Consider the following 27,947-nt stretch of genomic DNA (forward strand, 5'->3'; position numbering starts at 1 on the left):
ATACACAATCTAATTTCTTTAAAGCCATCGTTATGTAATTATGATGAATGGATACAAAATAATCTAACCACAAGTTGGAAGTTAAAAGTGTATTAGTGTTGCCAAGTGTTACATAGATTTGCAAGAGGAAAAATCCACCACTAATAAAGCGGCTTTCATAATTATACAGTACCTCCGCTTTCATGCAGTACCTCCGCTTTCATGCAGTACCTCCGCTTTCATGCAGTACCTCCGCTTTCAGAGCAGTACCTCCGCTTTCAGAGCAGTACCTCCGCTTTCAGAGCAGTACCTCCGCTTTCAGAGCAGATTTGCTGGTTTACCAGCTTCAAAAAAAGGTAGAGGAACAATTTTGTGAATGCAACAAGTTGCACAGAACAATGCACCCTCAAGTTACGGGAAACAAAAACATAGGCAGGTTATGCATACAATTAATTGCTATTTTATTCTGGATAGCAAGAGGGAAATAAGAAGCGATACTGTATGTACTTACTTGATGCAGTAAGGTCCTTCCACCAGAGCTGGAAGCAAAGCGTTCACAGAAATTACCGCAAACCAGATCGTTTGTAAAAGGTTTATTTCACAACAAAAATAGATTACACAAAAAGCAAAACAAGGTTTATTATATTAATTGCTTTGCAGCCGGTTACAAAAATACAAAATATATTTTTAATTGAACCATCTTACACAGTGTGCGCCGTGCGTCTTTTCAAAAGTCTTTAAAAAAAACGTGGCTTCCGTGTCTCACACCTAAAAACACAGAACCTCCCAATATTTAGAAGTTTAGTATAAAACCTCTTGCGACCTCCACGAAGTACAGCCCAAAACCGGGAGTGGGTTCATAATGCGTTTTAGGTTGCTCAAGCAGTGGGGGGGAAAAATAAATAAACACCCACTGCAACCAACATTGCAGTGTGTGAATTAGTCACGTGGGCTGCTTTGATTCTCATTGGGTTCAGGTACCATTTACTGAGGGTTGGATATAATCACGCACACTGGACATTTGTATTATCCTGGAGGGTTGCATCTCTCACCAATGGAATGTAAGAATTGTATGCTCATCAGAAATCCACCTACTCTGCCATGTGTTTACATTACATTTCAGAATAACCACTGGTGAGAATTCATTTTCAATATATACAGGTTAAAATGAACATTTCTGAACAAAACATCTTAAATAAGTCTTTTTGTGTGTGATCTGTACATAATCGGAGATAACTGGAATATTTAATGTCACTTCCTGCTACCAAGGCAAACTATGTATTTGGAGAACAGTCGTGGGTCCAAAAGGACCCTATGCAGGCGTTGGAACCAAAATCCTGTGTGTTATACAATGTTCAAAGATAAAGGGATAGTGAGATTTCGTATGTTAAACCAGGGGTGGCCAACTCCAATCCTCAAGGGCCACCAACAGGTCAGGTTTTTAGGATATCCCTGCTTCAGCACAGGTGGCTCAGTGTGCTGAAGCTGGGACTGATTGAGCCACCTTTGCTGAAGCAGGGATAGCCCTAATACCTGGCCTGTTTGTGGCCTTTGAGGACTGGAGTTGGCCACCCCTGGCTTAAACAGACGTAAATAGACAGAGTTCAAATATATTTTGCATGTCTGAAGCGGTGTCAATTTTCACAAATCTGGTTACTGTAAATGTTCTTTTTAAAAAGCCCACAAACCTCAAATCTGACAGAGACCCTGATGTGCCACTGTATTCTCTGACACTCCTAGATCTGCACATGGCCATTCTCTGTTATTTGTGATACCTCCTGGGAACCATATCACAAACTTGTATGACAAAAGGGGACACAGTGATTTTCAGCTTCTGCACCTTAACCCCCTTTGTTTGTATAAAATAAATGTTCTATTGAATGGAAGACTATTTATAGCAGCAGCCGTTAAAATATACATATACACACACATTTTCCACATCAGAGGTTAGCATTTCACTGAAACTGCTACAAACTGAGGATATTCGCATTTGTAAAGTGAAATTCTCACGTGTATCTGCAAAAATGAGAAACACTGGGATGGTTCTTGTGCATGTGAGATGCTTTCTGTGGATACTTAAGATATTACAACAGCAATCATATGTGCATAGATCACTGCCAGGTGGGACCATGCTACATTACAAGTGCTTACTTGAGACTTAATTAAACCTACGCATGGTTAAAAAGGACCTTTTTGCAAACCACTCGATATAAATGACCCTATACCAGTGGTGGCCAACTTCAGTCCACAAGGGCCATTGACTGAGCCGCCTGTGCTGAAGCAGGGATATCCTTAAAACCTGACCTGTTGGTGGCCCTTGAGGACTGGAGTTGCCCACCCCTGCACTACACTATAACTAACCAGGTAAAACACACCTGCTCCCTACAAAACCATGGTGGCTGGAACTAGAGGTACGGGGGCTTCAGCCCCTATGGATTTATACATTTTTACATTATGCTAATATCATGTGTAGGTTACAAATTCTGTATGTACAGCACCCCACATAAAAAAATGGTTCCTGTACCCTTGTGCAAAACGATTCTAACACATACAAAAAGTGGTGATGATGACAACAACAGGGAACAGAAATAAATGCTTTTCCCGGTCAGGCTTGTTTCATTTCATTGCACCCACAGTACTAGTGATGTGAACGTGTGTACCTGCAATACGTAAACAAACATCTAGGACAAAAGGTCACTCTCACAGTGGATCCCATTGCTCAGATACCTGTATTAGGTCAGGCATGTGATTTATATATAGAATAGTAACAAACTGTGAATTGAGTAACTATTTACAGTACTCAAACTTTAGAAGGAAGCTTCCTTCCTGCACTACAGTACACTTAGTAACACAATAAAATACTCAGACACAAGCTGGTATAAAGGACCGTTACCCTTACTATGACATTGCCCAACAGACAGATGGAAAACAAACCCAATGTTATCAGGATATAATATTCAAATCTCCTCCCCCCTCCCGCCCCCCATCAACATCAGGGGTGGACAATTGCAGTCCTCAGGTGCCACCAACAGGTCAAGGTATCCCTGCTTCAGAACATGTGGCTCAATCAGTCCCTGCTTCAGCACAGGTGGCTCAATCAGAGGCTCAGTCTTTGACAGCCTCTGATTAAGCCACCTGTGCTGAAGCAGGGATATCCTGAAAACCTGACCTGTTGGTGGCCCTGGAGGACCGGGTTTGGCCGCCCCCGATCTACATGCTCACTTGCTTTCCAATGTGTTAGCTCATCTAATCGTCCAAGTGGGCATGTAATTGTTCATTTTAGCTGCCACGTCAACACTTAAGCTTGCCCCCTTGCAGGCGGCCACTCAGGAACTTTGCACCCTGATCACATCCGAATTAAAAAAAAAACAAACCTCATGTAAAAGACCAAAAAAAAGGTAATAAAAAAAATCAGTGAAATACTTTAACACACGGATCATACACACAGAGCATCCTTAACAGAGTACAACTTCAGTGTAGGATGTTCATTAACTCTTTGGGTGCCACAGCACTCCGGTACATTGCGATCACATGATTTCGGCGTCACTGTTGGCTAGATCGCGCCCAGTGCTCAGCAGGAGCGCAGAACGCCACCTGCCCTACAAAATAAGCAAGAAAGCCCATGGCATAGCCACGATGTCACCAAGCCCTGGGAGTGCCAGACAGCACAAGGTGGTGGTTACATCTTGGGGCATCCAAAAGCTTGCAGGGGCAGGGGTGCAAGCAGGGGAGGAGAGCAGGCAGGGGGACGCAGGGGGAAACCTTTGCACACCCCTGCTTTAGAGCACAAGAATTTTTGCATTAAAATTCAATATCTTTTTCATCCCCATATTTGAAGTGCCAGATATTTTAGCGGTGTATTCCAATTAAAAAACACCAAAGCGTCAGACGTCAATTCCTTTGGGGTGTTCTCTTCTACCAAGAAACAACTATTTTGGATCGTATATTACATGTCACAAGACAGAGGAACAGGCAAGGACGCTACCAAACTGAGCAGGAGAACACGAGATTAGATTCTGGGAAACAGCAATGTACAGTAGGTTTAATTACTGGGTGATTGGGCGCAAATAATGAACAAGAATTGGATAGAAGGAAAGAGCAGAACAGCTGCAGACTGCATAAGGCCTGGGACATAGTGCCCCAAACAGTGCGGAGGCGCGCTGAGGCTCAGGGAAAGCGGTGCTTTCCCTGGCCTTACACAGCGCGCCGTCAGGGGGCGGGCCAGTGACGTCACGGAGCTGGTTCGCCCTCATTGGGAGAACCGCTCACGTGACCGGCCTGCACTCCGGCGAGCGCCAAATTTCAAAACTCCGTCAGACACACGCTTCCCCAAGCGTGCGCGAGCCCCTGCTAAAGCCGCTCTCATTGCGGCTGCAGGGGCTCAGTTTCGAGCAGCAGCGCGCCTCAGCATGGGTCAGCGCGTAAGCGCTGACCATGCCCGAGGCCTTAAAATTCTGCTGAACGGGGCAGAGCAGTCACGCCAGTATGAAACACACTATTTAAAGGAGAGGATCTGTGGTTTATTGTCTTCTGGTCTTAATAAGGGTGGGGAAATAACACAACACAATCACCGACAGTTCTATTCCTTATTATGCAGTGCAGCCAGTCATTGTTTTGCAGGTGGGTAGAATGTGTGTGGTGGATTTAACAACATATTTTCAACAACAATAAATGCTGCTAAACGGATAAACAGTATCTAACCTTTTTTTAGTGTGCAGGTGCATTTTAAATCTACCTCTTAGAGTGCAAATAAAAGGTAACCATTACTTACAAACGCACAGAATCCTTTAAAGCAAGGGGTGGGCAACTCCAGTCCTCAAGGGCCACCAACCGGTCAGGTTTTCAGGATATCCCTGCTTCAGCATAGGTGGCTCAATCATTGGCTCAGTCGAAGAAGCCATCAGTGCTTAAGCAGGGATACCCTGAAAACCTGACTAGTTGGGGGGGGTATCTTGAGCCCCCTGTGCTGAAGCAGGGCTCTAAGGTGAGCACCCCCCACCAAAAAACAAAACAAAAACACACAACTCACAGAGTCCCCAATTATGCTGCCACCACCAGGACTCATTTAAGGCAGGGGTTCTCAACTCCAGTCCTCAAGGGCCACCAACAGGTCAGGTTTTCAGGCTATCCCTGCTTCAGCACAGGTGGCTCAACCAGTTTGAGCCACCTGTGCTGAAGCTGCGATAGCCTGAAAACATGGCCTATTGGGTGGCCCTTGAGGGCTGGAATTGGCCACCCCTGCTTTAAAGCCTCATTAGTTAAAACGACTCGGCAACTTATTAAAAGGGGGACCATGAGCTAGCACTTTTATAAGATGCTCCTCCAAAACACGATGATACTGTGACGTTGTAAACTAAAAAAGGCAAAAGTTTGACAATCTAGAAAGGTATATCTCTAATTTGCTACAAGTGGCTGAAGCTTTAGGAGGAAATAACTAAACTTTCCACACACTCCAACAAATATTTTAAAACCGGTGTTACTTCAAAATCCCGTTCCCATTCTGAGCCGCTAAATGATGGTCAGAATTAGGGGGTTGTGGAGAATTGTTTTTACACAATAACTAAAAACTCAAAAAGCTGTAAAAATGGTGTCTTATTTTTATAGCCCAAATTCACGTGTACATGTGTCTAGTCTGACACTATAAATCCCCCCTTTCCAGCAGATTTCTTTTCTTTCAAAAATCACGAAGAACAAGAAGCTGCAACCTGATGAGTACCAAGGGGACGAAGCTCAAGTGTTTACAGCGCGTTTCCGTAGATTGTCCCGCCGGACGTCCCCCTCTGCCATGTCATCGCGCTCTTCGTCATCGGAGGCTTCCTCTTCGTCGCTCTCCTGCTCTTCCTCTAGTTCCTTTAACAACTCTGCAGCTTCAGGGGTCAGTTTTTCTGAAACAAAAGCAAAAATCGCCAGCACTGAACCATCTGCAAATCTTACTTACAAGAGGTCTGAGAATCTGGCCCTTTAATTCAGGACGCTGTTAGAGAGAGGGTGTGCGTGTGCGAAGGTGTGCACATACGTGTGAGGGCGCGCGCTGCGCGGACGTATGTGGGTATGCGCGCGTGCGTATGCATGCGTATGTGGGCGTGCGTGCGTATGTATTTATGTATGTGGGTGTGTATGCATCTGTGTGCGCGCGCGCACCCATGCGTTTGTGTAGGAGTGTGTTTTTACAGCAGTTGGAACGGCTTATACATGTTCTTATGGAGTAAGAGCACCTCGAACCTCTGAAATCCAGCTTTATGTCTTAGTATAGTTAGATCATGGGAGGGGGAATCCTAGCAATCAATTAATAGTCTACAGGTTGATAATTACATAAGTGTTGTACATTACAGATCAATTTCTATTACCACCAAAGCTTGTGCATGCCCCAGTTTACCAACAGATAAAAAAAATTAAATAAAAAGCACAAACGACGGGTACTCACTTGGATAAGTATATCCTTGGGGTCGGTGCCTTTTTGATGGACAGAGGCAGTCTGCCACAAATATTGATATCTGCAACAAAGAGCAATGTTAGTGCGGAATTGAAGTCTTACACTATCAAATGTAGTAACAAAGGAGGGCGAGGGAGTAGGTGGTATACCGCCTTTTATTGGACCAACAAGCAGTTGATATGGTCACGGGAGACCAGGACTTTCATGGGATCAAGCACCAGACAGGACCCGGTGATCAAATAAATGGGTGTTTATTTCAGCCGGAGCCAAAAGACGCAGCACAAAGTCCAAACCGAGCTTTACTCACAACTCTACGCACTACAGAGGTAATACCGATCGCTCAGGTGTCCGGCACCACCGAAATGGCTTTCCTGGAGCAGCTTCCACTTCTATTGCAAACCCGCAGGGTCCCGGCAGCGCTGCATGCAAGTTGAAACCAAGAAAGTTTAACTCTTCCGCTCGGCGTACACGCAGCCTCGACTTCCGGTGTCTCTGGCACATCCTCAGAGCCCACTGCTTAGTCTAACTGCACGCCCGCCCAGTAAAGATCTCCAGAACTCAAATCGGCCGCTGCTTTTCTAGGTTCCCGGTCTCCATAGGAAAAACATGGCGCTCCCGAGAGTGACCAAACCCAGCACGGATGAGATTAGATAGGCGCCTCTCTGTCTGGGTAGACAATGGCGCAACTCTTCGGACCAACGTTTCCCAGATAGGACTGCCCATCCCCAACCTCCATTGAGGTGAAACCAGTGCAACCTGGGTTCTTGGGCATCTGGACTGGGTAATTGGGTTACCAGCCTAGCATGCCCAGAAACCAAGGAAATGCACTTAACACAATATACCTACAAATAAAGTCTCCGGACACATTAACCTTAGTAATCTCCAACATCCCGACGACATGAGCCAAAGGAAGAAGGATATACAGGGTGATCCTGTACAGCCATCAGATGGTTAGGGGCCAGAGACCGGGCTTAACCTTTAGTGGGGGCTTGTGTCCGTGTGTATGCTGCTTGCATCCATGCGGATAATAAATTAGCTTTATTTTTTAATGGGTATGCTCTTGTGCTTCATTTGATCATTTTTTGTTCACCTTTTGGGAAGTAATGCCTAGTCTTTTTGGCTACTCTTGTTCTTTAACCTTTAACATGCTGGTCTCTGGGCCCCTACTGTCACAGAGGTGTTACAGGCTTTCGAACCTCTCAGTGTCAGGGTCACCCAATGAGGGGCCCAAGAGGTTCGAAAGCTTGTAACAAAATACTTGTTGGTCCAACAAAAGGTATCATACCACCTACTCCCTCATTCCTTTATAACTACATGGGAAAAAAAGACCCACACTTCTTTGCTTACTATCAAATGTGTAGCTATCCAGTATAATCTTTCATTTGTAAGATTAAGTACCTGCCTCTAATGCAGGCCTGCACAACATACGGCCCGCGGGCCGCATGCGGCCCGCCCGGCGATGAGATTTAAGAAAGAAAAAAAAAATGGCGGCGATTCCCCGCGGGGGTGATGTGAGGTGCATTGAGGTGAGGTGCAAGGGGGGAGAGTGGTTGGAGGTGCAAGGGGGGAGAGGGATGGGAGGTGCAGGGGGGGGAGAGAAGGATGGGAGGTGCAGGGGGGGGAGAGAAGGATGGGAGGTGCAGGGGGGGGGAGAGAAGGATGGGAGGTGCAGGGGGGGGAGAGAAGGATGGGAGGTGCAGGGGGGGGGAGAGAAGGATGTGAGGTGCAGGGGGGGGAGAGAAGGATGTGAGGTGCAGGGGGGGGAGAGAAGGATGTGAGGTGCAGGGGGGGGAGAGAAGGATGTGAGGTGCAGGGGGGGGAGAGAAGGATGTGAGGTGCAGGGGGGGGAGAGAAGGATGTGAGGTGCAGGGGGGGGAGAGAAGGATGTGAGGTGCAGGGGGGGGAGAGAAGGATGTGAGGTGCAGGGGGGGGAGAGAAGGATGTGAGGTGCAGGGGGGGGAGAGAAGGATGTGAGGTGCAGGGGGGGGAGAGAAGGATGTGAGGTGCAGGGGGGGGAGAGAAGGATGTGAGGTGCAGGGGGGGGAGAGAAGGATGTGAGGTGCAGGGGGGGGAGAGAAGGATGTGAGGTGCAGGGGGGGGAGAGAAGGATGTGAGGTGCAGGGGGGGGAGAGAAGGATGTGAGGTGCAGGGGGGGGAGAGAAGGATGTGAGGTGCAGGGGGGGGAGAGAAGGATGTGAGGTGCAGGGGGGGGAGAGAAGGATGTGAGGTGCAGGGGGGGGAGAGAAGGATGTGAGGTGCAGGGGGGGGAGAGAAGGATGTGAGGTGCAGGGGGGGGAGAGAAGGATGTGAGGTGCAGGGGGGGGAGAGAAGGATGTGAGGTGCAGGGGGGGGAGAGAAGGATGTGAGGTGCAGGGGGGGGAGAGAAGGATGTGAGGTGCAGGGGGGGGAGAGAAGGATGTGAGGTGCAGGGGGGGGAGAGAAGGATGTGAGGTGCAGGGGGGGGAGAGAAGGATGTGAGGTGCAGGGGGGGAGAGAAGGATGTGAGGTGCAGGGGGGGAGAGAAGGATGTGAGGTGCAGGGGGGGAGAGAAGGATGTGAGGTGCAGGGGGGGAGAGAAGGATGTGAGGTGCAGGGGGGGAGAGAAGGATGTGAGGTGCAGGGGGGGAGAGAAGGATGTGAGGTGCAGGGGGGGAGAGAAGGATGTGAGGTGCAGGGGGGGAGAGAAGGATGTGAGGTGCAGGGGGGGAGAGAAGGATGTGAGGTGCAGGGGGGGAGAGAAGGATGTGAGGTGCAGGGGGGGAGAGAAGGATGTGAGGTGCAGGGGGGGAGAGAAGGATGTGAGGTGCAGGGGGGGAGAGAAGGATGTGAGGTGCAGGGGGGGAGAGAAGGATGTGAGGTGCAGGGGGGGAGAGAAGGATGTGAGGTGCAGGGTGGGAGAGAAGGATGTGAGGTGCAGGGTGGGAGAGAAGGATGTGAGGTGCGCAGGGGGGTATTGTGTGTTTAATGTGGAGAGGGAGTATTATGTGTGTGGGTGAGGGGAAGAGATGGGTGTATGAGAGATAGATGGGGAGTATCGCAAAGGTTGATAGTGACGGGTTCTGGGGGAGATATGAGGATGATGATGAGAGGTGCTGGAGGAGAGATGATGATGATTTTACCCGTGCGGCCCAATTTTTTTTTCCTTGGAGCAGTTTGGCCCTTCTCGCTTTACGAGTTGTGCAGGCCTGCTCTAATGCATGTACATCCTTCTAAACACGGATCTCTGTGAAGGGCCATGTTTGCTAATAATCTCATCTCTTGTCTTGTCTCAGGTAAAAACATATCTCAAATTGTCTGTCTGTCTCCTGCAATCATCATACCCTGGTGTGTCTTAATTTAATTCATCTTTCAAACCATTTGCTTTAACGTCCCTCACATGTGCTAATTAAGTTGGTTTGGCCAGCCAGGTGACTTTGTAAAAGTATATAAGTAAACTCACAACAGCATTGCTGCCTGCAGCCATGCTCCTAAGCAGAAATCTTTAAAGTAGTGAGGAAGTTTAAAAAAGGAAGTTTAAAAAAGGAAGTTCAAAAAGGAAGTGGAAAAGTGGACACCACCTTCTGCTTCTGATTCCTGCATTTGAACTACGCTGGAAAGGAGTATATCATCCCAGACTGCACATCTCAACACATAACTATTGCTGCGATGCCGCCTTTACTTTTTATATTTGCTGTAACCGCACTTATTTTCAAATTATGCACTTCCTTCCACCAGCCTCATCATGTCTCTAACTCTATTCATATATCTCCATCTCTCTTTTCTTCCCCACTTCTCAGTTCACATGAACTCCTTTCTTACCTGCGCCCTCTGTCACCACACAGCTACACCCCCTGCACTAAAACACACCCCTGCAAATCATCCTCACACATTCTCTTTCTATCCATGCTTCTCCTCCTCGCTTCTGGGGATATCTCTCCCAATCCTGGTCCCTGCCTTATTTCTACATGCTCTCATTCTCGCCTCCCACATGCAACTTCTACTCCTTGGGTGTCAACCCCTCCAACCTCATACCCATCCCCTGCCACCCACCCCCCTCCTCCTCCTCTCTCCCATTCTCCTGTGCCCTTTGGAATGCTCGCTCCCTCTCTAACAAGTTCCTCTCTGTACATGACTTCTTTCTCTCTCACTCTCTGCTCCTCTTTGCTATAACTGAGACCTGGCTCACTCAGTCTGACTCTGTTCTGGAAGCTGCCCTCTCTTATGGTGGCTTCTTTCTCCCACACTCCGCGCCCTGATGGCAGGGGTGGAGGCGTGGGGCTCCTGCTCTCCTCTCTCTGCCGCTACTGAACTGTTCCTATTCCTCCCTCTCTTGCTTTTCCCTCATTTGAGGCTCACACTGTCCCAGATCTTCTCTCCTCTCCCTGTCCACGTGGCTGTCATCTATCGCCCACCTACGTCTACTTATCCCCCTTCTGCCTTTCTCACTTTGAATCCTGGCTCTCTCTTTCTTTCTCTCCTCAGACTCCCCTGTTCTCCTTGGGGACTTCAACTGCCACATTGATGACCCCTCTCTCCCTTGGGCTTCCCGCTTTCTCTCTCTACCCTCTTTTGGCCTTCAACAGTGGACTGAAGCCAGCACCCACAAGGATGGACACTACCTAGACCTGGTTTTCACTAAAAACTTCTCTCTCCGATTTCTACATTTCCCCTTTTCCTCTCTGCCATCACCTCATCTCATTTTCTCTCTCTATCTTCTCTCCATCTCCATCTCGCCCTCGTTTTTGCAGAAACCTGCGCTCTATTAACCTACCAGCTCTTGATTCCACTTTACGCTCCTCCCTCTCCTCTCTCAGATCTGCTTCAGACCCTGACAACCTGGTCAGGAAATACAACTCTGCCTTATCTTCCTCTCTTGATCTTCATGCCCCGCTTTCTCTCTGCCGTCCTCGCCCTTCTAACCCCAGACCCTGGCTAAACTCCCACACACGCATGCTGCGTTCCTCCACTCGTTCCTCTGAACGCCTCTGGAGGAAATCTCATACGCTCGCAGACTTCATTCACTACAAATTTATGCTGTCCTGTTTCAACTCTGCCCTCTCTCAGGCTAAACAAACCTACTTTTCATCACACAAATTTACCTTTCAACCCCTGACCTTACACCTGCTATACAGACCAAAGTTTCTGAATGCCTCTCTGGAATATCATCCTGGATGGCCATCCGCCGACTGAAACTTAACATGGCAAAAACAGAGCTCCTTATACTTCCTCCCAAACCTGGCCCTACTACCTCCTTCCACATTACTATTGGAAATACGTTCACCCAGTAGCCCAAGCACGCTGCCTAGGGGTTACACTTGATTCCTCTCTCTCATTCTCCTCTCATATTCAAAACGTTTCTAAAACTTGTCGCTTTTTCCACCGCAATATCCCAAAGATACGCCCTTTCCTCTGTTACTCGACTGCTAAAACTCTGACTCAGGCCCTCATTCTCTCACGTCTCGATTAATGAAACCACCTGCTATCCGGCCTTCCTGCCTCTCACCTGTCTCCACTACAATCTATCCTAAACGCTGCTGCCAGAATCACTCTACTCTTTCCTAAATCTGTCTCTGCATCTCCCCTCCTGAAATCCTTCTCCTGACTTCCGATCAAATCCCGTATCTCACACTCAATTCGCCTCCTCTCTTTTAAAGCTTTACATTCTTCTGCCCCTCCTTACATCTCAGCCCTAATTTCTCGCTATACACCATCCCACTCTTGCGTTCTTCAAAAGGATGTCTTCTTTCTACCCCCTTTGTATCTAAAGCTCTCTCCTGCCTTAAATCTTTCTCACTTTCTGCCCCGCACCTCTGGAATGCCCTTCCCCTCAATACCCGACTAGCACCCTCTATCCACCTTTAGGACCCACCTTAAGACACATCTGCTTAAAGAAGCATATGAATAGCACTGGATTATCCTGGACACATGATACATAAAGCTTGGCCCCCTGCAGACGCGCTTATTAGAATTCCCTCCTGCTGTCTGTATGTTCTCCCTACCTACCAATTAGATTGTAAGCTCCTCGGAGCAGGGACTCCTCTTCCTTAATGTTATTTTTATGCCTGAAGCACTTATTCCCATGACCTGTTATTTATATTATTTGTTATTTATATGATATGTATTACTACTGTGAAGCGCTATGTACATTTATGGCGCTATATAAATAAAGACATACAATACAATGTCACTGAATACTGAGCTAGTAGCTCCGTGTAATGGGGAGTCTTATATGGATTCCAAAGTACATATTTAAAAACGCTGACTTTGAAGTTGCTCATAATTATAACCATCTATAGAAACAATGGTGTAGGAAAAAAAGAATAGTTTTACACTTACCAGACCCAAAACTAGACCTGAAAGCACAGTCACCAGGCCAAAAATAATGTAAGATCCCCAAACAGGAATGCCCATATCCTCGACAAAATAACTGTGACATTGCTGTGAAGGTAAACACAAGTAGAATTTTATTTTTAAAGACTTATTAAAAAGGAGGTAGTTAAGGAGTAATATTAGCCCTTTAGTTGCCAGAGTAATGCCTTGCATGTCCCACTGGAAGCGAAAGGCTTAACCGCAGCAACAAAATTAATTTAATGATACATACCCTGATCCACATGGAAAGCTGAAACAGAGCAGACATGCAGCTCATCCTAAAATAAAGCAAATGCAATGGATCTTATGAACAGATCTTCAGGTTGAATCACTTGAGAAATATCACAAACACAGTTGTAGTTAGGTTACCATCTGAAGAACTACACCTAGATATAGCACAGTCCCGGAGTATGGGATGGGACGGATGGTGTAGTGCAGGGGAGGTCAACTTCAGTTCTCAAGGGCCACCAACAGGTCAGGTTTTTGGGATATCCCTGCTCAATCGATTAAGCCACCTGTGCTGAAGTAGGGATATCCTTAAAATCTGATCTGTTGGTGGCCCTTGAGAACTGGAGTTGGCCGCCCCTGGTGTAGTACAGCGTTCACGTCGCTGCCTCTGAATCCATGTGTTCGGTCCTGGTGACCTTGGGAAGGTCACTATGTCCCTTAGCTCCAGGTATCAAAACTTACTAACCACAACAATATAGAGACTTCTCTGAAAAATTATATGTATAAACTGATCATGACGGTTGGGGGGCTATTCCTTAAACTGCGATAGTGACCCGACAGTTACCTGATCGGCACTATCACCGTTTAATGACTGACTAACCCCACATCAATGCGCATGGAAGAAATTGAGTGGACAGCAGCTCTGACCCAACACCTCAATTCCATTAGAATGACAGGAGGGACCCTAAAATCTTGTATGAGATGCTATTTTGTCATGGGTCATTAGCACCCTCGTTCTGCAGATCATCTCACATTACTAATAGCATGGTAGGTTTGTCCCTCATTGTCAGAGAGCAACACGCTCCTAACATATTGGATAGAAGTATATCACAGCCCCTTACAAAATGGGAGACGATCAGGCATTTGGGATTAAAATAATTAAAAAAAAAAGGCAACACTAATATGGTTTAAGGATGAAGAGGTTTACCTCAATTATGATCTTATACAAGAAATTCCGAGGTTTTTGTTGTTTTTTTAAATCAGTTATTCAGATGCCAAACTAGTGACAAGTTATAAAACTTTTACATCTGCTCCCAATATAAACTAACTTCTGGGGGAAGATTAGCTCTATTATCTATACAAATGTGTTATAAAAGAAAAAAAAAATCATCATCACAGGCTTCGGCGTTCTTGTCCACCCTCGGCTCATGAATTGCCCATTGGGGAGCCGAGCCCGTTCTGGTACTTACAGAAAGGAACCGGGGCTGAACATGGATGACACTGGTTCTATGGCCTCCCACTCTCGCTCGTTGATGAAGTTTATAAAGTCCTTGTGGGTCTTGGAGCCCTGGTACTTTCTGAAAACTCCATCTTTGCAGCTATGTTGAAGGAATGGGAAACGTTGGGTTAAGAGATACCAAGAGAAGCCCGAGACATGGACATTTGTTATATTTTGCTAAACATCGAAGCCCCAACCAACGCACATCCAATTGGACAATTTATTTAGTACATTACGACATGTTTTTTTCTATAATTTGTTCTTCTCATAACGGAGTCATTTAGTTCAATTATTTGGCCCAAACATTTCCAGCCTGCAACTACGTCACGGTTCGACCCATAACGCAGGTCCTACACTACCAATGTTATACCGCGTCCTTTGTATTTCTTCCATTGGAAAGACGAGGGGAAACAGGACCTGCATACAATTAAAACTTTGGGAAAGAGAAAGCTTTGGTCAACACATTACAACAGAGCATAAATAAAACGGGAGAAAGGATCTCACTTGAAAGCACTAAAGAAACCAAGCAAAGGGACGGAGGGGGTTATTCATTAAACCGCAATATGTATTAATCGGGTCACTAGGGCACGGGAACACCTGTGGACTTTTATGGGAGTGTCTGTGCGTCGCCCTGATCAGCACCATCACATTTAAATTTAAAAAAACCTTAAGAGTACAAAATGTGTGTTGGGGTTAGCAAATCATTGGAGACAAGAAATGAGTATGGGTAGCATGGGATGTGGGTAACCGGTGCATCAAAGAAAAACAAGTCCCCTTAATAAATGATGAATTCTTCCGTTGGGACCACTTCAATAACATTGTGAGCAACAATGAAACACCCTAATAGGGCTAAGGGACTAGTACCTAGTGCTAACCAGCACAATAAATAGTACATAAATTGTCCCATACATTGTGAGTTGAAGAGTAATAATGTATAAATGATGAATTTGCACTGCCTTTGTCTACCTACCTTATGGGTAGCATGGGACTACCCCTGCCTAATAATTGAAGAAAATAAAAACCAACTACATGAGGTATATCATACGCTCTGTAGCTTGCCTTTCTTGGTTTTACGATGGCTACAGTCCTTGAAACTATTCACGCAATGATCACAACCCTACATTTTTCATGATCTAGCATGAATATGCAGCTTGGCACAGGGGGGACTCCCCTCGGCCTACAAGCTAATGTATGGGTTTTACCGCTTCGATGGAGAACTTTGCGGTCACTTACTAGCTGGGCTTTTGTAAAGTACAAAAGCACAAATTAAAGGGAAAACGTGATGGTTGGACAAACGTTTTATTCAAGTCTAAAAACAACGAATCCCTTGTAAAGCTAACATTTTGTCAGAAATAAAATAATTTTAAAAACCACACGTTTGGCTTGCAGTATTCAGAGATCATGGACAGCAAGATCATCTGAATTCTTTTAAGAATGTTTATTCCTTGATCTTTTATTCCCACCCAGCTGTGACATTTAGAAAGAACAAGATAAATAGGGATTTGAACAATCTGTCAGATACAAAATGACTGAACGAAACTTGCGAAAGAAGTTTGCAAACGGAAATAAGAGCTGCGACAGGTAAAGAAGCAGCTAAGCAGTCATGACCTTTATGATCATTAGAGAATAATCCTGCGCATACTGTTAAAGCCCAGGTAAGAAATTACTTTCTGGAAGATCAACACCATTAGAATGGAAATCCTGACCCAAAAGGACTTTTTTTTTTAAATAAAGAGATAACCACTTAGCCAAATGCCACAAAATGTCAAGACACAGGGATCACGTTAGTTGTGTCCGGTCGGGTTAGTATTATTCTGCCAAGAACGTTTTACGGATTAATTCACCGATTGTGCCACCTTTTTAAAGACCATTATAAAATAATTCTTGGAAGTTTACGCATGATACAAAGTGGGAGATTCACAATGCGCCTATGTGAGGTATATCCAGGGGCGCAGCTATAGCCCAGGCGAAGCCCGGGGGCCCATGCTCTTGGGGGGCCCGCTCTCCTCTCCTGTCGGCAGCCCATTTGTCTCTCTCTTCTCCCCTAGATAAAAAGGTGCGTGGCGACGAGCCACCAGCGTTTAGCAGAGGAGCAGCCGGCAGAGGAGTTAGGATTTGCACAGAGCATAGCAGGACAGTGGGGGAGGAGTGCGCCGCAGCTGTCCGACCCGGAAGTCTTTCTTACTTCCGGTGTCTATGCTGCTACAGCGCGATCCTCCCGTCCGTCCTGCTCTGCCTCCATGCAAATCCCAACTCCTCTGCTGGCTGCTCTTCTGCTCAATGCTGGCGGCTTGTCGTCACTTACCTTTATCTCTTCCCGCCTGCCTCTATTACCACCCTGTCCCACAGTTAGGCATAGAGGGGGAGAGAGCTGGGGGGAAGAGAGCTGGGGGGAAGAGAGCTGGGGGGAAGAGAGCTGGGGGGAAGAGAGCTGGGGGGAAGAGAGCTGGGGGGAAGGGAGCTGGGGGGAAGAGAGCTGGGGGGAAGAGAGCTGGGGGAGAGAGAGCCCTTATAATGGGGCCCTGAAAAATGTTTTGCCCAGGGGCCCGTGCATGTCTAGCTACGCCACTGTATATCACCCCCCGACCCAGCCATCCAAGTCAAAGGCAGTTAACGCTCGATTGTGGAATGAAATCCTGTATCAGTGCTTAGTGAATCCTGGTTCAAGGACCTTAGCAAGAGCCAAATACAGAGAACTGAAAACTGAATTAGGGGCTTAAAAATAAGCCTAGTAATAAAATAACCATTATCTCGGTTTGGTTTATGGTAGTACACAATCTTTTGTCACATCAACTTAAAGGTGGAAGCTAAAATAATAAGTGACAAGGAAGCAAGTAGAGACCCCTTACATGTCCTAACTCTCTTCAATAACCCAGCTATTAAGCCTTGTGAATAGAAATACTCCACAAATCGGTACTTACTGATAGATTGTTGGTAATGCTGTAATAATAAACCGCCCACTCAAACCTAGAAAACAAAGATAGGCGTTGGCTAAATAAAGATTAAATCAGAAAATATGAAGACACATTTACTGAGAAACATTGCTTTGTACAGTAGTTTATTATTTAATGAAAATGTTTCTATTTCACATTGGTCTGTCTACAGTGTGCAATTATTAGTCAGACCGTGTCAAATCACCACATCTCCTGCCTGAAGGGAAAATTGAACGTATTTAATGGATAGATGATTTAATGATAGAGAATATGACTATCTGCCTGTAGCCTTCTCAAAGCGCCAGAGAAAAAGGTACTCAAAAATACGCTAGGTCTTTATACTAAGGGTATGGTGTTGTCCCACGGGAAATATCGGTGCTACACTATAAAATAAGTATCTCTACACACAGTCAAGTGCTTTCTCCTTATACAAAACATACTGTACCTTCCTCTGCCGATACCATGTAGAAGACAGGCGAGTCCTCCCCAACAGGAGTGGTTTAGAGATCAGTGTTCTACTCTATGCGAGACACAAACGCTAGCACAGCGTCTCCAGCATTAGAGATCGGAAACCGCAACAGAAATTACCAGGCCTTAAGCTTGGCAGTGCCGGGGGTTGGCAGCGCCGGAGTGCCACTAGAACGCCAGTCATGTGATCGCTCCTGGATACGACCAACGCCCGGATAATGGAAACCGAAGATGTACGCCCCAGAAAATAAGCAGGGGCCTATGACCTATCTTGTACGCCGCCGCTGGTGTGTGATAAGAGGGCACGGTAAAGGCTAAAGCAGCAATCACCCCTACTTTGTTTGCCTTTTTTTTACAGGACGGGAACGAGGTTGCCCCCCTGGAGCTGAACCAGGCTGTTGTCAGCTACAGCTACCCCATGGTTTCTGAGATATTTACGTCTGAAGTTAGCACGTTTAAATCTCCCTCCAGGGGAAACAAAATGGCTGCCAAATCTTGGGCCAATAGGAAGCAGCAACATCGGTTATAGTTTCCTATTTAAAAAGGCACACACACACACACACACTTCACCGGCATGTACTGCAGGAAACAGGGGGTCACTGGTTCAGCTCTGGAGGACCCTATATTCCAAACCAGTTTGGGGGGGGGGGGGGGTGGTAGTATTGGTTTAAATAATGTTAATGGGGTCAGTGTCTTCCAAGCAGACAGACGTTAGACGTGTGGAGTCTTCCTTACCGTGCTCATTTTTAGAGACCGGGGTCCCAATAAGAAAATGCAGCCTTAACCCCTTCACTGCCCGAGAGGCCTGCAACTCCTTGCAAAGCAACAAAAGCGCTCTTAAAACCCCTTGCCTAGACCCGGGGGGCTCAACTCCACTCCTCAAGCACCAACAACAGGTCAGGTTCAGGATATCCCAGCTTCAGCATAGATGGCTCAATCAGTCCCTGCTTCAGCACACCTCTGCTGAAGCAGGGATATCCTGAAAATTTGACCTGCTTGGGGGGTGGGGCTGGGCTTGAGGACAGGAGTGGAGTACCCGTGGCCTAGACCGATTCCCGTTACAAAAAGCGCCAAAGTAAAAGCACTCACCCCTATACCCGAAAGTACAGGTTTTCTTTCTGTACAATGAATACAACAGTAGCACTCACAGTAGTAACTGCCACAGGTGCTCAGACTCCCACAGAGAGTTCAGATGAGGACAGGAAAGAGTTGGCACTCCAGAAGATGTTTGGTATAAAGGAGAAGGTTTGAGAGATCAACATTTCGGTTGCTATTTGGATCTTTGTCCATGACCAAATTGGGCCCGAAACGTTGATCGCTCAATAAAGCTTCACCTCTACACCAAAAGTCCTCTGGGAGTGCCGGTTCTTACGCTCCTCATCTTGTCTCTGTGCAGACGTGGTACCTGGTTGTTCTACGACATCCACTTTTGCCACGTTCACATTGAGGTCTTCGCCCCATTCTGCAAATTCTTTCCATTCGGGCTGCAGTTTCTGACAGGCGGGGCACCACGGGGCGTAACTAGGGCGATAAGACAAGAACCGAACATTATCTCCTATTACAATCACTATGTTCCTGATAGCAAGACATTAACTCATACCAAGTGTAAAATTAGACAGTCAGGACTGTTAACCGGAGCGACTGTTCTACTGAGCAGGGGTGCGCAAACTGGGGGGGCACGCGTCCTTACAGAGGCCCCGCGCTCTCCCCTAAAGCAGTTAAATTAAAAGCCGGGGGACAGCGCAAGGCCTCTAAGTTCCTTTACCCTGTCTCCGACGGCTTTGGGCGACGCGTCGCCATATGACGCCGCAGGGTCACGTGACAATGCACCGTCAAATGACCCACCGGCATCATTTGACACCAGAGACAAGGGGGTGGGAAGAGACATCAGTCAGGGGGGCGCAGGGGAAAACGTTTGCGCACCCCTGCTAGAGAGTTTTATTTTAGGTTGTTTCTGTGTCCTTAATACTCTTATCACATCCCCTGTACCAAGCTTTAGAGACAGGCATCCACAAAAGTGCATAGCATTTTTTAGAGGAGTTAGTAGCAGTATTGGTCTGATCTTGCTAGACATATAAACATATGCTAGACATATAAATAGGTAGGTAAGGCCATAACATTTAAAGCAGCATTATGGGCCGAGCTAGTTTTGCTAGCGGAGATTGCATAGGAGCGAGCGCAGGATGCGATCTGCACTGATGGCAGATGAGGAGTCATCCCCCTTCCGTTTCATCACCAGTGGTAGAGTGATCACGTGTGATCGGAGGGGCCGTGGTCATCTGGCCACGAGGCCCAGGCTTCTGGGGGAATTACTGCTTTAAATAGCAAATAGTTTACAGTACACAACCCTACAACCCTTACATGGTTCTTAGTCAGCTAAAGTAATTATGCGAGGTTCTAAAGCTTTATGTAAAGGAATTGTTGCTCCTCTACAAGATATCATGCTATGTGATTTCTTGTGTCTCAAACTTTTGGGGAGGGATTGAACCCATAGCAATTAAGCACATACATTTATAAAAACACACACACTTTATCAAACAAATATGATAAACAAAACATTTCTATCATGGTAAAACCATTTATGAACCTCGATTGGTTAGACTTTGTTAGTCTTTTCGGAAAGGTATTTAATAGGACGGGCTTCCACAATGCGGGGCAAAATAATCAGACATCATTAAAGCAATAAAATAAATGTCCACAGCTACAGACTGCCAACAAAGTCACTTCCTCTAACGAAGGCACGTTCTATAGTGCGCGCGCGCAGATTTTTAGTTGGCTGACATCAGTCAGCCTTTCTATAGATGTGCCGCGCGCGCACGGCAGGGAGAGGGGAGCCGACAGACAGCGGCGAAGATGGATAATTCATCTTTTCGCGCCGCTACCTGCGCGCAAATGTATGTATGTATGTATGTATGTATGTATGTATGTATGTGTGTATGTGTGTATGTGTGTGTGTGTGTGTCAAGGATTGTAAAATAAAAAAATTTAAATATTAAACTTTTTTTTGTCTTTAAAAAAAAAAAAAAAAAAAAAAGATCTATCTAGGGCTATACATGAAAAGCATGCGGCACGTGCACGCGCGTTCGCTTAGGAACGCGCGGCCGCACGCTGTATAGAACAGCCCTAATGATGCCTCATTCAATTATTTAAAAATGGTCAATATGTGTTTATTCTACTTTGTGAAGCGTCTACCACAGTAGCACTTAACTGCAGCTCTCAAGACTCCAACAGGTTGGGTTTTAAAGATGTCCAAGCTTCAGCACAGCTGGCTCAAATCAGTCTCTGCTTCAGCACAGGTGGCTCAATCAGAAGCTCAGTTGAGCCACCTGTGCTGAAGCTGGGATATCCTTAAGAGGGAGGGGGGGAATCTTGACTGGAGTGAAGCATCAATGCTCTACCAAATGAACTAAAACTTTTCGCGATTTGGTTTGTGTCCATTTAGCAACCGATTGCCGCTCCAGTTCGCCATCTCAAACCATATTTCAAAATGTAATTACATCGCACATCTGTATAATCTAAGGTTGGCAAAGAAGACAAACGTGTTCATTCTTAACAAAAACGACTTGTTTCCCCGGATAAGATCGATGCCAGTAAAGATAAAATGTTTCCACTGCCAGAGAAGCGTGACACAAAGACTATTGTGGGCGCCTAATCACTTGTCTTCGAAGCAACAGCCAGAGAAACATTTCAGGAAGTATCTGCAGGAACACGCCTTCCTGAACCAAAACTCCCATGTCATCCTCTGGTAACAGTAGCAGAAGGAACACAGAGCACAACGGATTTTAAAATCTAAACTCATTTATTTGAGCCAACACTGGACTACTTCCCCTGGTAACATACAGATGTAGCTGCACTGTTGATGACGCGTCAATGTTGTAAAAACATTTGAGCAACGCTAAGCTGTAAAAACGCCACCTTTGATACACGGCTTTGGATTAACCAAGGGGTTCCCAACTCCAGTCCTCAAGACCCCTCCCCCCCCAAAGGTCAAGTTTTCAGGATATCCCAGCTTCAGCACAGTTGGCTTGAAAATAAATATATACTGTATATAATTTTTTTTTTTATCCCTTTCTGTATAATATCACCTGGGGTTGTGTACTCTTCCTATTGTACCGAATAATGATCCATGGAAGCGCACCTGGTTATCTGATGAGCTTTTAGTCAGCCGTACTTTTTTTTTTCCTTATAGCTCCAAGCTTGTATTCTGTTTACAGAAAAACCTATTTGGAGCATAAATATTGTACAGGCCATTTTTATTACAACGTCTAAATCACTTTGCTGCACTGTTTAACCAGTTGGTCCAAAGTATTGATAATGAACTTGCTCAGCACCAGTAATTACCCCAAGTTCACCTCAATTTACACTTCTAAATAAAAGAATGTTTTCATCCTTTGTTTTTCTAAATACTGTAGTTCTTTGGCATGTTTTTTTTTTTTTTTTTTTTGCTTACTCTAGTATATTTTTGGTACTGTTAAATAGATATTTTTTTTCCCCAAGAAAAAACTAGAACAAAAACAAAAAATACAGACATACATACATAAAACAGGGGAGGGAAATAGCAAATACCCATAGCCCATAACAAATACCAACATTTAAAGCTGCCGTTTTTTTAAAAATATATATATTTTGTTCCCCCCGTTCAATATGTGCATAAATACAATGTGCACACTGACACGTGATTAGCTAAGCTGCAGATCGATCTGTTCTCCTGTAATCGATCGCTTGCTATGGGCTATTTAATTCAGTTCTTGCACAGCATTGTGGGCAATGTAGTCCTGGAATATGATTGACTGGGCAGTTACTAGATACAATTGGTGCACTGCTAGAGAGAGGGCGGGGCACAATAGCCAGAGCCTATCAGAAGGGGAAGGGGCTGTCACTTTGGAAATGCTTCCTACATTACAAACATTAAAAAAGGTCTTTAAAACTTTTTTTTTAATTTTTTAAATGTTACAAGTATTTTCTCATAGTACAGAAGTGATTTATTAACAAAACCGCACGTGTAGGATATTGCTTGAACTGCTGCTTTAAGAGGCTATCTATCCTGCCAAGATTTACCCAGCAATAAGTCACGTCCAGGCTTCGAGTGCATTGCCTAAAAATAATTCTCAACCTATTTGTTCACTTGGGAGTGAAACGTCTGTTTTGAGATGATCCCAGTCCGTTTTTGTTTGTGGCAAGTGATGTAGGTAGAGGATCATGGGATCCTAATAAAACCTACAGGGAGTTAGCGATATAAGAGATTGCCCTAAACCCCCCTACATTGCACTCCAAGGCAGCGCTTACAGTGCCAGCGACACGACCGTCAGGTCAAAACAAATGCATTGTCGCCGTCGTCGGCGCTTATAGTGCACACAACGGAGCGACAGTGCTACCAAAAATCTGGTAGTCACGGATATTTGATTTTTTTTCGCCGAAGATCTCCCCTTGCGGCCAATCAGGAACTTCTCTGTCCCTCAGCCTCCCCCTTTATGACGTCGCCTAAATTTGAAATGCAACTTCCGCAATGGCGAGGGGTGACGTCATCGCGTCGCCGGCACTATAAGCACGGCCTAAGCCTCCCGCAGGGAGATCTTGGCCCAGTGTTATAAGGGGGGTGGAGTTGCAGAAGGAGAATGTGGCACACTTACAATTTGATCATCCATTCCCCCACCAGGGTCTCGCCCCAGTTGTCATCGGTAATCTCCACCACGTCCCCCTTCTTTGCCATCACCGCCGGGGAGCAGAGGATCAGCAACAGGCACCACAGTGTGGGGAGCGCCATCACGGGGCCGTTCACAGCGCCCACCTCAGACACGATTGTTGTTTCCGCTTCAGACACTGAGGAGAGGGAAAGAGGAAAGATGAAGAGAGGGAGAACAGCATGCATTAGCAGTGCACCCATTTTGCCGACATATTGAGGCTGGCAAGTAGTCGTTGCGTGTTCTGCCGCCATCTTTGAGCTGGCAAGCCATCAATGCAAATTCTGCCTCCATCTTAGGGATGGCAAGTAATCATGACTCATCAATGCCATCTTGGGGGTGGCAATAATAGCATCTTCCACTGCTACATCAGTTATTACATGGTTTCAATCTTTATGCTGGCAACTACTGTAATACACAACACAAGCACACATTACAGCTGGAAATGTACCCTGTCCCATAGATATTTGAGGGTTGTGTTAGGCTTTTTACCAATTGTTACATATCAGTTCACTGGTTTGCATTCATCAAGAACTGCCATAGCACAAACGCAAGAGAGTCAATTTTCATATATGTTGAACAAGTCTCACTCCATGAGACTCCTAATAGGAGTACCTCAGCCTCAGGCTTCACTAGAGATGAACCAATTGAACAATACTTTGCCATTTTAAAATGCCTATTCTTGGTTCAGAACCCAAATCCACACTCTGAAGTTGACAACTCTACAAGCAAAAGGTCAACCATTACTGGCCAACATATGAAAAGTCTTCAAGGAGGCATGGAAAGAAAATATATGAGAGATGTCATGATCTATTGGTTTGAGGGATAATTTTCAACAGAGAAAGTAGAAATCTATATTTTTAAGCAAATTATGAGGAATTCTCCCCCAATAATAGGGAGAGATGGCCAGAAGTATATCAACTCTCACTGATTTGAAGCATCAGCAGTGATGGTTATAAATAACATGGAGGTCTCACTTCTATAAATCAATACTTTTCTATTAAAAAACATTTTTTTGTTCAGGTAGGATTTATTCCAGACAGACAGGCTCAGAATAATATCCGTAAAATTATACACTTAAGTCATGCAGCTAAAATATATAATTCTACTACAGTGCTTTGCTTACTGAATGTCTAGAAGTCATTTGACAGAGGACTGGAGATATGTTTTCACCACAATTTAGGCTTTTGGCCTTAAAGGGAACTTTGTTTATTGGATAAAACTGCTACGTATCTACTCCCCCAAAAGCCTTAATTAGGAACGCTGGGCAGATATCAGAGCAGTTTCCCACCCAAAATGGAACTGGACATGGTTGTCCTACATCCCCACTTTTTTTTTGCACTTACAATTGAACCCCTGGCCAGAATGATTTGTAGCAATCCAGATATTTCAGGAGTTAAGTTTGAAAGTCACGACAACAAATGAAGGCCGTTTGCTGATGATATTATGCAGACTCTTACCAATCCTCAAATATCTGCTCATAAATACTGTATTTAGGCCATTTTGATAAAATTTCAGGTTTTAAAAAAGGTAAATATGAGCAAGTCAGAAGCATCAATGTTTCCCCCAAGTCAGTTAGAATAGCATTGCTAATGTTTAACTTCAAATGGTTAAAAGACACTATCAAATACCTAAAATTAACCAATTCATACTCTACTATCAATCGCATTTCTGAAACATGTAGCAGGTGCCCCAAAAAAAGAAATCTTGAAACATGGTCTTGTTACTCGATATCATGGATAGGTAGGGTATATGCTTTAAAAATGACCCTTCTCCCCCAAATATTATCGCTTTTGGTAATGGGAACCCCCCATTAGTGCTTTAGTTTTGAGGATGCTTGGGTCTATGAGGATCCTATTTTTTACTATGTGAGTTTTATTTAGTCAATTCATAAAAGTTTTAATTACATTTGACTGATTGTGTGTTTCTCCTTTTTGCGCTTCCTTTTTTTATATAAATTCTCAAGTCAGAACTTCTACAAATGTCAGAGACCAAACAGATCCCAAATGCAGACATGCTCAGATTAGGCACTACCTCTCCAACAGGTACCCATGGAGACCCAAGCAACAAAAAACACAGCTTGAGAGGATATGTTCATCAGCCCCTTTATATAAATATTCTCCCCAGTACAGGGGATTGCGAATGTTTGCATATTAGAAGTGGGAGGAGGATGTTGGTGCGCAGTTGGAGGAAATTTGGGAAACCATATCAAGAATATCAAACACATTAGTAAAAGAGAATAGTTATAAGCTTTTATATAGAGGGTACCTGACTCAGGCTGGAATTCACAAATTCCACAAACAGACCTCTCCTCTGTTTTTGGGATTGTCGGCAGGTGGGTACATCTGGTGACAATGCCCAACAATTAAAAAGCTATGGTCCGAGTTGTTTATTCTTCTTAATGACAAACTGGGCACTGCTTTGGTCCCCTCCTACATAAGGGCCCCATTGAGACCAATGGCTGGCAGAGGAAATTGATAAACCACATCCTCTCAGAAGCAAGATGTACGATCGCAAAAGCGAAGGAAGGGTCTGACCACTGGACTCCCTGCAATCATTGATAAAGGTGTGACACACAATGAGTTGAGAGAAAGCGTGTGAGAGAGTAAGCGTGTGAGAGAGAAAGAGTGTGAGAGAGAAAGTGAGAGAGTAAGAGTGAGAGAGTAAGAGTGAGAGAGTGAGAGAGTAAGAGAGAGTGAGAGAGAAAGAGAGAGTGAGAGAGAGAGTGAGAGTGCGAGAGAGAAATAGAGAGAGAGAAAGAGAGAGAGTCAGAAAGAGAAGTGAGAGAAAGTGAGTGAGAGAAAGAGTGAGTGAGAAAGTGTGAGAGAGAGAGTGTGAGACAGAAAATGAGAGAAAGTCTGTGTGTCTCTGTGTGTCTCTGTGTGTCTCTGTGTGTCTCTGTGTGTCTCTGTGTGTCTCTGTGTGTCTCTGTGTGTCTCTGTGTGTCTCTGTGTGTCGCGCTGATACCTCTCACTCACCGTACTTGTGGCCGCTCCTGTGGCAGCTGCAGCAGTGAGTGCCGCAATGCCTCTGCTCTCACAGTGGGACGAGTCATTTCCTTGCTGAGGACCCCCAGAGGCCTGACACAGGAAGGGTGTCCACATACCTGCCTGATCTCCACAAACACTTTCATCCACATTATATCCCGCAGCTGTGCTCTGCCAGTGACTGCTATCAGCCCAGTAACTGCCAAGCAAAATCCCCTGCTTCAGCATCTCAGCTCTATGCTGGAATACAGGCCTATCTTCTGCAACCTGCACAGGCCAAGGCAGGCCGGCCATGCACATGTGTCACAGAGACCTGCCAGCTGCAGCCCTGTCTCCCACAGGCTTCAGTGTGCCCAGTCTGTACCTGCTGTATGTTGTATTGTATGTTTTTATATAGCACCAAAAGTGTACTCAGCACTTCACAAAGAATACAGTACGGGAAATTATAATAATACATTAAGCGCAGCAAAATCAGACAATAGGAAAGAAAATCCCTGCGCAGAAGATTTTACAATCTAAGTCTGCGTCCATAGAAGGACAGGCAGCGCTGAGCCGCGCGGACTCTCCGCGCTGGGTCCCAGCATCCTCAATGAGGATGTCTTTAGAGGGGGCTCACACGAGCGTCCGCAGGCGTGCTGAGGAGTTGGATTTTTCAGCTGACAGCCAAAGCTGTTTTTCAGCGCGCTGTCTGCTGAAAACATCCAATCAGCGCGAAGCAGCGTCAACGTCACAGCGCCGTGACGTCAGCGCCGTAACGTTGACGTCAGTGCGTCGCGGGCGATTGGCCAAGGGACGTCACTGCCCCGCCTCCCGATCGCGCCCGCTGGCTCACCTGCATGTGCATGAAATCGCACAGGCTTCAGCAGGCGAGCCTCAGTGTCAGCGCAGTTCCGCACTGCTCCCATCTCTATGGACGCAGCCTAAGGCTGCGACCCCGCTGGCGCTGACCGCGCTCATGCTTGAGTGGTGACGTCACCAACTCTCGAAGCATGAGCGCGGGTGTCCTGTGAATTTTGCACACGTGCTTTGCATGTGGGGCCTATTGAGCGCGCTTCAAACACTTTTTTTTTTTTACTTCCCAAGCGCCAAGCTTGGGAGAGCGTACCAGCCTAAGTGGTATGATGGGAAACTTGCAGAGACAGCAGATAAGGGAATAAGTGCAGTGGATGGCAGTGTTTGGCCACAATAGGTGGTAGGAGTGACTGTGGGTGTGGGACAGTAGCCATGAGTGCATACTATTGGGATGCTTGATGTAACATGTATTCCCCAACCCTCTGGGAGATCTCTCTATTACAGGGGAGCGCAATCCTTTTCCCCTGCGCCCCCCTGCCTAGTGACAAATAATGCGTACCTATTTTCATGTTGCAAATGTTGGAGGGTCTGATCTTCATGTGTCGTGTACCATCTTTATCATAGTTATTGATGATATCATGCTGTTTTTCTTGTTGACCTCGTTACATGCTCTGTTACAAAGAGGAAACATATGACAGAAAACATTTAAACTCCTAGAGACAATAATTAATACCTACGGGTACCCAGTGGATTAGCAGGTGATTGAAGCACCTCAGAGGATTGTGTGTGCTTGTTTCAAGATCCATTGTAGATGATAAACACAGCTGCTCACCTTCAATTTAATGTGTTAAGTGTCAATCCAAGATCCATTGACATTAG

At 45.7% G+C, this 27,947-nt stretch overlaps 1 protein-coding gene across 3 annotated transcripts; it reads right to left on the bottom strand.

The window, feature by feature from the left end:
* Nucleotides 1–557: 557 nt before the first annotated feature.
* On the bottom strand, nucleotides 558–27,722 carry TMX1 (thioredoxin related transmembrane protein 1). Of its 3 annotated transcripts, none has more exons than XM_075613807.1 (9): nucleotides 27,628–27,722; nucleotides 23,239–23,428; nucleotides 19,014–19,129; nucleotides 17,129–17,174; nucleotides 14,179–14,307; nucleotides 12,993–13,038; nucleotides 12,728–12,829; nucleotides 6,404–6,473; nucleotides 558–5,864 (listed from the first exon to the last, which is right to left on the bottom strand). In XM_075613807.1, exons 1-9 carry the CDS (start codon nucleotides 27,665–27,667, stop codon nucleotides 5,710–5,712), a joined length of 894 nt encoding a protein of 297 aa, XP_075469922.1. In that variant the 5' UTR covers nucleotides 27,668–27,722; the 3' UTR covers nucleotides 558–5,709. The 3 variants fall into 3 exon arrangements, with proteins under 3 accessions (XP_075469922.1, XP_075469924.1, XP_075469925.1); XM_075613809.1 differs by lacking the exon at nucleotides 27,628–27,722 and adding an exon at nucleotides 26,268–26,388; XM_075613810.1 differs by lacking the exon at nucleotides 27,628–27,722 and adding an exon at nucleotides 25,558–25,808.
* Nucleotides 27,723–27,947: the final 225 nt, after the last annotated feature.

Source organism: Ascaphus truei, chromosome 9 (assembly GCF_040206685.1).
Source record: "Ascaphus truei isolate aAscTru1 chromosome 9, aAscTru1.hap1, whole genome shotgun sequence".
Taxonomy (NCBI): Eukaryota; Metazoa; Chordata; class Amphibia; order Anura; family Ascaphidae; genus Ascaphus; species Ascaphus truei.

Bases quoted from the DNA above. Each gene is read 5' to 3' on its own strand.
- TMX1 (XM_075613807.1), bottom strand. From the start codon at position 27,667: ATGAAGATCAGACCCTCCAACATTTGCAACATGAAAATAG. The intron at 23,429-27,627 runs GTACGCATTATT...CCCTCTCCTCAG, and splicing joins CATTTGCAACATGAAAATAG to TGTCTGAAGCGGAAACAACA. The intron at 17,175-19,013 runs GTACCACGTCTG...TTTGTTTTCTAG, and splicing joins GGATGTCGTAGAACAACCAG to GTTTGAGTGGGCGGTTTATT.